The 12,924-nt window shown below is 40.4% G+C and overlaps 1 protein-coding gene across 6 annotated transcripts in view; it reads right to left on the reverse strand.

The window, feature by feature from the left end:
• The window catches only part of RNF168 (ring finger protein 168), a 42,762-nt gene that overhangs the window by 17,846 nt on the left and 11,992 nt on the right, over positions 1–12,924 (reverse strand). For all 6 annotated transcript variants that reach the window (XR_009519271.1, XM_060010873.1, XM_060010872.1 and 3 more), the window contains exon 3: positions 1,626–1,702. Coding sequence is in view for 5 of the 6 variants with exons in the window: in XM_060010873.1 (XP_059866856.1) it covers positions 1,626–1,702 (77 nt within the window). In the remaining variant the exon portion in view is untranslated. The remainder of the gene's footprint in view (positions 1–1,625; positions 1,703–12,924) is intronic.

The following is a 12,924-nucleotide window of genomic DNA, read 5'->3' on the forward strand; positions in this document are numbered from 1 at the left end:
CTGAAAACCACGAGGAAGAGTAGCTTCTGCTCGCCACAACTAGAGAAAGCACGTGTGTAGCAAAGAAGACCCGACGCAGCCAAAAAATAAATAAATAAAACCCTTACTTAAGAACATCGTCTAGACAATATGCTGACAATTAACTATCATAATTATTTACTAGTTCTTCTAGAGCGCTCATGGTCTAATACAGTAGCCACTAGCTACATGTGGCTACTGAGTAGTTGAAATGTGACTAGTCCAAATTGAGATGTATTATAAGTACAAAATACACAATTGCACACTAAATAAGAATAAAAGTCAATACTTTCTATACTGATTACATAATAAAATATTTTAGATATACGGGATTAAATAAAATATACATAAAAATTAATTTCATCATTTTTTAAAATACTTTTTAAAAATATTTATTTATTTTGGGCTGCGTTGGGTCTTCGTTGTTGCACGTGGACCTTCTCTAGTTGTGGCGAGCGGGAGCTACTCTTCGTTGCGGTGCGTGGGCTTCTCGTTGTGGTGGCTTCTCTTGTGGCGGAACATGAGCTCTAGGGTGCATGGGTTTCAGTAGTTGCGGCACATGGGCCCAGTAGTTGTGGCTCGCGGGCTCTAGAGCACAGGCTCAGCAGTTGTGGCACACGGGCTTAGTTGCTCCGCGGCATGTGGGATCTTCCCAGACCAGGACTTGAACCCATGTCCCCTGCGTCAGCAGGCAGATTCTTAACCACTGCACCACCAGGGAAGCCCCTCATCTGATTTTATTTTTTTAATCTTTAAAAAATGTGGCTAATAGAAAATTTTAAATGATATATGAACCCACACCATATTTCTATTGAACAACACTGCTCTACATTAATCAGGGTAGGGGGAGTACTAGGGCTTTCCTAGTACTAGTGAAGTTCAAAGGCCGTAAGCACCACTCCCTCTTTTCATATTTAGGTACTTCACAATTAGCCCTTTATGCTTTCCTCACCTAAATGCATTGTTTGTGCCCCCCAAGCTTCATATATTGAAGCCCTAACTCCCAATGTGATGATATTTGGAGGTGGGGCCTTTGGGAGGTAAGGGTCATAAGGGTGGAGTCCTCATGAAAGGGATTAGTACCCTTAGAAGAAGACACACAAGACAGATGATCTATCTCTCCCTTCCTCTCTCTATCATGTGAGAATACAGTGAGAAGGCAGCTGTCTACAAGCCAGGAAGCAGGCCCTTGCCCAATACCAGATCTCCCAGTACCTTAATCTTGCACTTCCTAGATCCAGAACTGTAAGAACAAATGTTTGTTGTTTAAGTCACCCAGTCTATGGTGTTTTTGATATAGCAGCCTAAATGGACTTAAGACACCCATAATCTACCACCTTTTCCCCATCCTTTATGCTCAAAGCTTCCCGGAAATTAAAAAAATTTCCTTCATACTTAAATGCTTACAGATCACTATCACATAAGAAGAGCATGTATAAATAAATTAAAGCTAGTTTTAAACTATTTTGAACACATGTAAAAAAAAGAGCCTTTATAAAGCACATTAAAATTATTAACATTTCAATATATACTATTTATTTACATAAGCACATAATGTAAACACAGCAGAAAAATCTTCCAGAAAAGAGCAACTATTTAGTACTTACCTTGCTTATCTCCTCTTCATATTCTCTTCTTAATTCCCCAGGTTTACTTAATAGGCGAACTGGCTGATAGTCATCAACTGTTTCAGATCAAGAAAGAAAATTATATTATAGGCAACACCGAATTCTATGGCTAACTTTGATCTTCCACTAAACCTATATTAATATAAAAATGCAAAATTAAAATAAACATACAATTATTAACAGATATAGCAATATTTTTTTAATGGAATTCCATTTTAAAAGAAAGGCCAGGACTTCCCTGGTAGTGCAGTGGTTAAGAATCTGCCTGCCAATGCAGGGTACATGGGTTCGATCCCTGGTCCGGGAAGATGCCACATGCCATGGAGCAACTGAGCCCATGCGCCACAACTGCTGAAGCCCGTACGCCTAGAGTCCATGCTCCGCAACAAGAGAAGCCACCACAATGAGAAGCCTGCGCACCACAGCAAAGAGTAGCCCCCACTTGCCGCAACTAGAGGAAGCCCGTGCACAGCAACGAAGACCCAATGCAGCCAAAAAATAAATAAATAAAATTAAAAGAAAAGAAAAGAAAGGAATCTATGTTCCCTGGAATTAACCAAATACAAAAAAAAAAGGTCAGGGACTTCCCTGGTGGTGCAGTGACCAAGAATCTGCGCTCCCAACGCAGGCGGCCCAGGTTTGATTCCTGGTCAGGGAAAAAGTCCACATGCTGCAACTAAGAGTTTGCATGCCACAACTAAAGATCCCGCATGCCACAACTAACACCTGCCTCAGCCAAATAAATAAATAAATAAAATAAATAAATAAATAAGTATTAAAAAACAAAAAAAGAGGGCTTCCCTGGTGGCGCAGTGGTTGAGAGTCTGCCTGCTGATGCAGGGGACACGGGCTCATGCCCCAGTCCAGGAAGATCCCACATGCCGCGGAGCGGCTGGGCCTGTGAGCCATGGCCGCTGAGCCTGCGCATCCTGAGCCTGTGCTCCGCAACGGGAGAGGCCACAACAGTGAGAGGCCCACGTACCACAAAAAATAAATAAATAAATAAAGACCAAGGTTTGTGGCAAAGGATCCTTTGAAAAAAAAAAGAGAGAGAGGCCAGAGGTTTTCTGGTTCAAAATGGCACATGAACACATATACTTCGCTTTTTCTCTAGAAGCCATTAACATAACAATAAAGTAAGTTTTAAAAAGTAATTCTACAATAATAGCAAACACATATTTCTCAAAAAAGGTGTATATAAATGGCCCACAAGCACATGAAAAGATGCTCAACATCACTAGTCATCAGGCAAATCAAAACCACAAAGAAATACACTTTGTACCCATTAGAGTGGCTACTATAAAACAAACAAAATAACAAGCATTGGCAAGGAGATGAAACTGCAATCCTTGTGCACTGTCAGTGGAAGTGTAAAATGGTATAGCTGCTATGGAAAACAGTATGGCTGTTGCTCAAAAAACTAAACATAGAAATACCGTGTGATCCAGCATTTCCACTTTTAGATACATATCCAAAAGATCTGAAAGTAGGGTATCAAACAGATACTTATACACCATGTCATAGCCAGCATTATTCACAACAGCCAAATGGTGGAAGTAACCCAAGTGTCCATCAACATGAATGGATAAATAAAATACGGTAAATACATACAATAGAATATTATTCAGTTGTATAAAAGAATGAAATTCTGACACATGCTACAACACGGATGAACCCTGAAGACACCATGCTAAGTGAAAGAAATCAGACACAAAAGCATAAATACCTACTTTGTCCTCTACTTATATGAGGTACCCAGAGTAATCAAGTTTGACAGAAAGTGGAATGATGGTTGCCAGGGGTTAGTTAGAGGAAGGGGGAATTGAGGAGATATTGTTTAACGGGTACAGTTTCAATTGTGTAAGATGAAAAAGTTCTGCAGATGGATGGTGGTGATGGCTGCACACCAATATGATGTTCTTAATGTCACTGAACTGTACACTTAAAAAATGGTTAAAATGGGGATTTCCCTGATGGTGCAGTGGTTAAGAATCCGCCTGCCAATGCAGGGGACACGGGTTCGAGCCCTGATCCGGGAAGATCCCATGTGCTGTGGAGCAACTAAGCCCGTGCGCCACAACTACTGAGCCAGCGCTCTAGAGCCCGTGATCCACAACTACTGAAGCCTGCACGCTCTAGGGCCTGCATGCCACAACTACTGAATCCACATGCTGCAACTACTGAAGCCCACACGCCTAGAGCCCATGCTCCGCAACGAGAAGCCACTGCAATGAGAAGCCTGTGCACTGCAACAAAGAGTAGCCCCCGCTCACCACAACTAGAGAAAGCCTGCGCACAGCAACGAAGACCGACGCAGCCAAAAAACAAAAATGGTAAATTTTATGTTATGTATATTTTTACCACAATAAACAAAACTTGATAAAAAATAAATCACTTTGGGAGTTCCCCGGTGGTCTCGTGATTAGGATTTGGTGCTTTCACTGCCGTGGCCTGGGTTCAATCCCTGGTAGGGGAACTGAGATCCCAAAAGCCGCGCAAAAAAAAGGAAAAAAGTAAATCACTTTACACATTAGACACAATAAAAAATAGCTAAGATAATTTAGAAAAAGAACAATGAAGAGAGATTTACTGTATTAGATATGAAACACAATTATTTAGAATTAAATGAAGAAGGCGTGGTACAAGCACAGCCATCAAGAAACAGTTAAAAAAAAAAAGAAAATCCCCCAAACAGCTCTGGAAAACAAGCAGACTGTTGTTTGATTAGGTAAACAGTATACAATGAGGATGTATCATTCACCAAGCAGTGTGGTTCCCCAGGAACTTTCAATTCCTGGGGGAAAAAAAGTTAAAATGGCTGTTTTACACAATACTCAGATTGCAGGTGAATTTTAAAAAATTTAATGGAAACTAAAAATGACTGAAGAAAATATAAATGATAAATTCAAAATTTTAAGATAGGGTAGATTTCCTGAATAACAGAAGAAATACCCAAACAATACTTTTATATGATGACAAACATCACAAAGTTAAAAACAACAAACTGGGAGAAATTATTTGCAAATACAGAAATCAACAGACAATTAACATGCAGACTATAACAAGAACTTCTACAGATTAAGAAAAACACACTTCAGTAATGGGCAAATGAAAGGAACATGCAATTTACAGAAGATGCTTAACTACTCACTCTATAGTAAGCAGAGCATTGTAATTAAAAAAAAAATTGGGGACTTCCCTGGCAGTCCAGTGCTTAAGACGCTGTGCTTCCACTGCAGGGGGTGCGGGTTTGATCTCTGGTCGGGGAACTAAGACCCCACAAGCCACACGGTGGGGCAAAAAAAAAAAAATTTTTTTTAATAAAACTACTGAGATTTTTAATGTTTACTTATTTGTACACAGGTAAATCTAAACTAAGATCAGTAACTTTTTCAACCAAAAACACAACAAATTTAAATTGCCTTAATATGCTTCCAATAATCTAAATGCAGCAATTATTTGCTGTTTCTTAAACAATTTCTAAGAGTATGACAAATCTTAAAAAATCCGTTTTATAGACTAGAAGCGACTATGACAGTCAGTGCCATCTGTTTGAAGTACCTCACAACACTCATTTGTGTTAGTTAGCTCTAAAATTTCTCTCGTAAACTACTGAAATTAAATGTTCCCACTGTACTTAATATTGCTTTCTTACGGTGAGTGTTCTTCTTAAGAAGTCAAGATTCACTAAAGGAAATTTATCCCCATATTTTTTATTTTACTCTGAAAGAAAAATCCAAGTTAATTGAAGAACTAAATGTCCAATACTGGACCAAAAATAAAAACAAATAATAAAATCTAACTAGAACAATCAGGCTGTTTATAAAATTATTCTTCCATCCCTCAATTTGACTCCGCTTCCATCATCAAGGAAACAGTTTCTACTCCCAATTAAATTAAATTTGCTCTGTAGTACCAATCTCCCTCTGAAACCTGTAGGAATTATTCTTTGGCTTTTTCTAGCTTCTGGTGGTTTGCCAGCAATCTCTGGTGTTCCTTGGCTTACAGACGCATCACTCCAACCCTCTGTCTTCACATAGTCTTCTCACTGTGTGAATTCACATCATCTTCCTTCTGTGTGTGTGTGTCTGTGTCCAAATTTCCCCTTTTTATGAAGAGACCAGTCATAATAGATTGCAGCCCATCCTAATGACCTTAACTTGATTACCTCTGTAAAGACCTTATTTCCAAATAAGGTCACATTCAGAAGTATTAGAGGTTAGAACTTAAATATATCTTTCTGTTACGTTACATGTAACAATGTGTAATACATCCTCACTGAAAAACTAAAAAACACTACTGAGAGGAATAAAGATCTAAATAAGTAGAGAAATATACTATTTTCATGGGTACAAGGGCTCTATATTGTTAAGATGTCAATTCTCCCCAAATTGATCTATAGATTCAATGCAACCCCAAACTCCCACTAGGCTTTCAGTAGAAACTGACAGGTTGATTTTTAAATTTACATGGAAATAGAAAGGACCTAGAATACTCAAAGCAAACATGAAAAAGAATAATAAAGTTGGAGAACTATTACTGTTATTGACCTAGGTTCTTGGACTCTTTAATCAACAGAAAGTGGTAAGAGGCCAGATGAGAAATTCAGGCAAGCCTTTACTGGGACTTGTGCTACAGCACAATGGAGCAAGAACAAGTAACAGGTGCCCCCCGTTCGCTCCCCAAGGGGCGCAAGCTGGGTCCTTAGATGGGGTGAGGGTAGGAGTGGACTGGTGGGTTGGGCCAGAGGGGTGGCTTAGGTGGTCTGCCCACCCCCTTGGTGGTGCTGTGTGCAGGGAGCATGCTATTGCTATTGCTCCTGGCACCTCAAAAGTGGCAGTTGGGTTTTGGCCTTTTTGTGTTTCATTGTTCATAATTTGCCCCAAATGCCCATGAATGTAGTTATTATTTTTAGTCCCTTATAGTTTTTGTTTTATTCTGTTGGTTGAGGAGATGTTTGTCCAGGCACAAGCACTCCAGTAAAGGGTCTCATGGCCCAGGTCATCTCATTACCATAAAGCTACAGTAATGAAGACACTGTGATTTAAACATTAGAATCAACAAATCAATCAGTGGTGGGACTTCCCTGGTGGTCCTGTGGTTAAGACTCCATGCTCCCAATGCAGGGGGCCCAGGTTCAATCCCCAGTCAGGGAACTAGATCCCACACACCACAACGAAGATCCAACATGCCCCAACTAAGATCCAGTGCAGCTAAATAAATAAACTAAATAAATATTTTTTTAAAAAGTCAGTGGAATATAGACCCACACTTACAAGAAAAGCTTTTACAAGTGATAAAGGAATAACTAATATTCATAAGGAAAAATTAACCTCTATCTCATCCACTATTCAAAAATTAATTTGAAATGGACCATAAGCCTAAACATAAAAGCTAAAACTGTAAAGTTTTTAGGGGAAAAAAAGAGGAATATTTTCATATTCCTAGGGTTTTCTTAGATAGGACACAGAAAGTAATAGCCATAAAAGGAAAAGTTTATGAATTAGACTTCATGAAAATTAAAAATTACAGCTCATCAAAAGACACCATTAAGGGGCTTCCCTGGTGGCGCAGTGGTTTAGAGTCCGCCTGCCGATGCAGGGGACGCGGGTTCGTGCCCTGGTCCGGGAAGATCCCACATGCCGCGGAGCGCCTGGGCCCGTGAGCCATGGCCGCTGAGCCTGCGCATCCGGAGCTTGTGCTCTGCAACGGGAGAGGCCACAACAGTGAGAGGCCCGCGTACCGCAAAAATAAATAAAATAAGCAAATTAAAAAAAAAAAAAAAAAAGACACCATTAAGGACTTCCCTGGTGGTGCAGTGGTTAAGAATCCCCCTGCCAATGCAGGGGACACGGGTTCGAGCCCTGGTCCGGGAAGATCCCACATGCCACAGAGCAATGAAGCCCGTGTGCCACAACTACTGAAGCCCGCACTCTAGACCCCGTGAGCCACAACTACTGAGCCCATTCGCCTAGAGCCTCCACCACAAGAGAAGTCACCGCAATGAGAAGCCTCTGCACCACAACAAAAAGTAGCCCCCGCTCGCTGCAATGAGAGAAAGCCCGCGTGCAGCAACGAAGACCCAACACAGCCATATATAAATAAAAAATAAATTTATAAAAAAAAAGGAAAGAAAATGAATATGCAAACCACAGACCACAGAAAATATTCACAAAACACATCTGGCAAAGTACTGATACATATCACTACTTAACTCCTACACTCAATAATACAAAGATAAAACTCAAGGGGCAAAAGATTCAAGCAGGCACTTCACAATGGAAGACATACAAGTGGCCAGACAATAAAAAATGAAAAAAGATTTAATATCATTAGTTACCTGGGACATGAAATTACAACTACAATGAGATACTACTACAAATCCATCAGAAGGATTAAAATTAAAAAGACAGGTAACAGCAAATGTTGGTGAGTATACTGTAAGTGAACCAAATGTGTCCCCTCGAAATTCACGTAGAAATCTTAATTCAATGTGATGGTATTTGGAGATGGGGCCTTTGGGAGGTCTAATTAGCTCACGAGGGTAGAGATCCCATGAATGGGATTAGCACCCTAATAAGAGGCCAGAGAGCTGGCTAGCTCTCCACTATATGAGAACATAATCAGGAAGAGGGCCAAATCAGGAACCAAATTGGCCAGCACCTTGATCTTGGACTTCCCAGCTCCAGAACTGTGAAAAACAAATCTATTGTTTAAGTGACCCACTCCATATACTTTGTTACAGCAGCCCAAACTAACTAACGCAGATGAGCAGAAGCCAGGATTTGTATATGTTGTTGCTGGGATTAGAAAATAATACAACCACTTTGGAAAATGACCTGGCAGTTTATTTTATAACCAAACACATACCTACTCTATGACAGAGCACTTCCACTCCTAAGTATTTGTTCAAGAAAAGTGAAAACATATGACCACAAAAATAAACTTGTACAAGAATCTTCACAGCAACTTTATTCAAAATAGCCAAAAGCTGGAAACAGCTGAGGGACCACGAACTGGAGAACCAACAAGGGAAGTGGATGGAGGAAGGGAGACCACAATCAGCTCCACTCAGCTCTGCAGCACTGAGCTGGAAGTGATAAGAAATGCTGGTATTCTGCTCCTCCTGGAGGGATGCTTGACTGGGAGCTAGGGAGACAGGGAGCCCTGTCTTCCTGTCTTGGCCACACCCACTTGGAGTGGAGCTTCCCTCTTGTTGAGTTAGGGAGGGAGGAGAGCAAATTGTGGCTGCAGAGAACAAGGGAATTCCCTGGCGGTCCAGTGGTTAGGACTCCACGCTCTCACTGCCGAAGGCCTGGGTTCAATCCCTGGTGGAGGAACTAAAATCCCACAAGCTGTGCAGCATAGCCAAAAAAATAAGAAAGATTAAAAAAAAAAAAAAGTATAGTAGAACAATACTTAAAAAGAAATAAACTACTAATAATCACAAAGGGATAAATCTGGAACATTATACTATGTAAAAGAAACGTGTACAAAAGAATACACACTGTATGATTACTGTTACGGGCTGAATTGTGTGCCCCCAAAAGATATGCTTAAGTGCTAACCCCTGTACCCAAGAATGTGATCTTATTTGGAAATAGGGTTGTTGTAGACATAACTGAGTTTATACTGGAGAAGGGTGGGCCCTTAATCTAATATCACTGGTGTCCTTGAAAGAGAGACAAAGAGAAGATATGACTTTGTACAGACACATAGGGAGAATGTCATGTGACTATGAAAGCAGAGGCTGGAGTTATGCAGCTGCAAGCCAAGAACACCAAGGACTGTCAGCAACACTCAGAAGCTAAGAGAAAGGCATGTAACAGATTCTCTCCGAGAGACTTCAAGAGAACATGTGTCTGGACTCCTAGCCTCCAGAATTGTGAGAAAATAAAATCTGTTATTTTAAGCCACCTGATTTGTGGTAGTTCGTTATGGCAACCCTAGGAAACTAATAGAATTCCATTTACATGAAGTTCTAGAGCAGACAAAACTCATCTATGGTGGGAAAAAATAAAAACAATTGTTGACGTTTGTGGGGTGGAGGGAGGGCTTAACTGGAAGGAACATGAGGATAATTTCAGGTGTGATGATAATGTTCTACATTTTTATAGGGGTTTGTGTTACAAAGGGTTATACTTATGTGAACACACAGTGAGTTACAATTAAGATTTGTACATTTCAATTATATGTAAATTTTACAGTGAAAGAAAAAAGTTATAAGCTAATATTTATCTTTAATAATATGTATACTTCTATGTGAAGATGTGGCACATATATACAATGGAATATTACTCAGCCATAAAAAGAAACGAAATTGAGTTAATCTGTAGTGAGGTGGATGGACCTAGAATCTGTCATACAGAGTGAAGTAAGTCAGAAAGAGAAAAACAAATACTGTATGCTAACACATATATATAGAATCCAAAAAAAAAAAAAAGGGGTTCTGAAAAACCTAGGGGCAGGACAGGAATAAAGACACAGACATAGAGAATGGACTTGAGAACACGGGAGGGGGAAGGGTAAGCTGGGACAAAGTGAGAGAGTGGCATGGACATATATACACTACCAAATGTAAAATAGATAGCTAGTGGGAAGCAGCCACATAGCACAGAGAGATCAGCTCAGTGCTTTGTGTCCACCTAGAGGGGTGGGATAGGGAGGGTGGGAGGGAGACACAAGAGGGAGTGGATATGGGGATATATGTATATGTATAGCTGATTCACTTTGTGGTACAGCAGAAACTAATACACCATTGTAAAGCAATCATACTCCAATAAAGATATTAAAAAAACCAAAAAACAAAACAAAGCAAATAATATATATACTTATATGTATATTTAAGGGGAAATGAAATAAAAAAATAGGAAATCAATGGATGGATAGATGAAAAGATATATGACAAGTATAGCAAAATGTTAATTGCCACATCTGGTTATGGATATATGAGAGTTCACCATAGAATTCTTTCAACTTTTCTCTATATTAAAATTTTTTTCATAATAACATGCTGAAAAAAATGTAAGCATACTACCAAAATCTCTTTTACAATGAAAGGAGGGAAGGAAGGAAGGAAAGAAAGAAGGGAGGGAGGGAAATAAAAACAAAAACAAAAACCAAGGGTTGGCAAGGTGTAACTACACCTCTCGTACACTACTGGTAGGAGCGTAAATTGGTAAAACCATTTTGGAAAACTGCTTGGCAGTATCTCCTAAGGCTTACCCTACCTGTAATACCCACCAAGGGATAGTCTTAGGTTCTATTAAACATTCAAACTCAGAAAATGACCATAAGGCCATGTTTGGCATCAATCTAACAGCATGAAAGCAAGCAAGCCAGGTAACCCCTACCCCACAGAAGCCAACATCTCTTGTGGCAACAATACAGGCACAGGTTCCCCACAAGAAAAATGCCCAGTTACAGTGGTCACTACACTCAAGAGAAGCACAAAGCATAGTATCCCAATCAGCATTATCATTCCTCCCAATAAAGACGTAATTTGTCAATCAGAAATAATTTTTACCACAATCAATGCTTGCTACCTAGTAACATCATTGACATTCTTACCCTCATTCTGTTTTGGGAGAAACAAAGCTAGAGATTTCATCAAAGGACAGATTTTCATATAGCACAGGAAAAGATTTAACTCTTTATCCACATTCTATGACCCCCAAATCCCACTCTACATCCAACAGAAATGTAGACATATGTTCACCAAAATACAAGTATAAAAATGTTCACAGTAACACTATTCATAACAGCCTAACAGGATACAGAATTTTTCATTGCTTTCACTATTTAATATTTATACAACATAGTACTATGTAGCAATGAAAATAAACCATAACCACATGTATCTCATCAATCTAACCATGAGCTGAAGAAACCCCACACAAGAGTACAGGATTCCATTTTTAAAAAGGTTCAGAAACAAGCAAATATGATCCATGGTGTTACAGGCCAGAATAAAATCAACAGTTACAGGAAAGGGTGAGTGAATAGATTCTGCAAGAGAGGATTCAGGAGTCCTGGCAAAGTTCTGGGTCTTGAATGTAGTACTGGTTACACAGACATGTTCACTCTGAAAATTCACTGAACTGTAGACTTATGATTTGTACACTTTTGCATGTACCTGTCAATAAAATTTACATGAAAAACAAAGCAAAGAGGATCAACTTCCAGAATCGTAGAGTAAGGAGATCTGCAGACTTTTTCTTCAACAAAACAACCATAACTGGAGAAAGGTATAAAAAATCTGGTAGAATAAAGTTCCCGAAAACTGTCCTAAGAGCCCACAGCAAAAGAAGTATTTCCCCCACCCCACCAAATTTACTAAATCTCAGCAAGAAAAGTGAGAATCTGTGGCACTGCAGCCACAACTGCTCTGCCCCCTCCCTAACTCAACAAGAAGGAAGCTCCACTCCAAGTGGGTGTGTCAAGACAGGAAGACAGGGCTCCCTGTCTCCCTAGCTCCCAGTCAAGGGGTACATCATCCCTCCAGGAGGAGCAGCATAACAGCATTTCTTATCACTTCCAGCTCAGTGCTGCAGAGCTAAGTGGAGCTGACTGTGGGCTCTGCTCTTCTCTCCACTTCCCACTCAGGCATAATGTGGAACAATAACGGGGCCCCAATGCACTCATCACAGCTCACTCATAGGGCCAAGGGTTCTAGGAGAGGCAAGCCAAGGAGAATAGACTACCATGCCTGTCCACTGGCCTGTTCCTAAAGAGAGAGGTAAGCCATTGTCTCTGCCTCCAGCTCCAGAGCAGTGGCTCAGAGATTTTGCCAAGGGAAAGAGACAGGCCGTAAGAACTGAGGGCTCCAAAGATTTCCCTCAAAGAAAATGACTTTATTTGGAACAGAATGTGAATTAGTTCAAGCCTAAAGGCACTCTTGAAAACAATAGCAATTTTAGTGGTAAACACTTAAAGAGAAGGCAGGGTGGGACTTCCCTGGTGGCTCAGTGGTTAAGAATCTGCCTGCCAATGCAGGGGACACGTGTTCAAGCCCTGGTCTAGGAAGATCACACATGCCGTGGAGCAACTAAGCCTGTGTGCCACAACTACTGAGCCTGCGATCTACAGCCTGTAACCCATAACTACTGAGCCCGTGTGCCACAACTACTGAAGTCCACGTGCCTAGAGCCCATGCTCTACAACAAGAGAAGCCACCACAATGAGAAGCCCGTGCACTGCAACAAGGAGTAGCCCCTGCTCGCCACAATTAGCGAAAGCCCGCGCACAGCAACAAAGACCCAATGAAGCCAAAAATAAA

The sequence above is a fragment of the Delphinus delphis genome, chromosome 4, assembly GCF_949987515.2.
Source record: "Delphinus delphis chromosome 4, mDelDel1.2, whole genome shotgun sequence".
Taxonomy (NCBI): domain Eukaryota; kingdom Metazoa; phylum Chordata; class Mammalia; order Artiodactyla; family Delphinidae; genus Delphinus; species Delphinus delphis.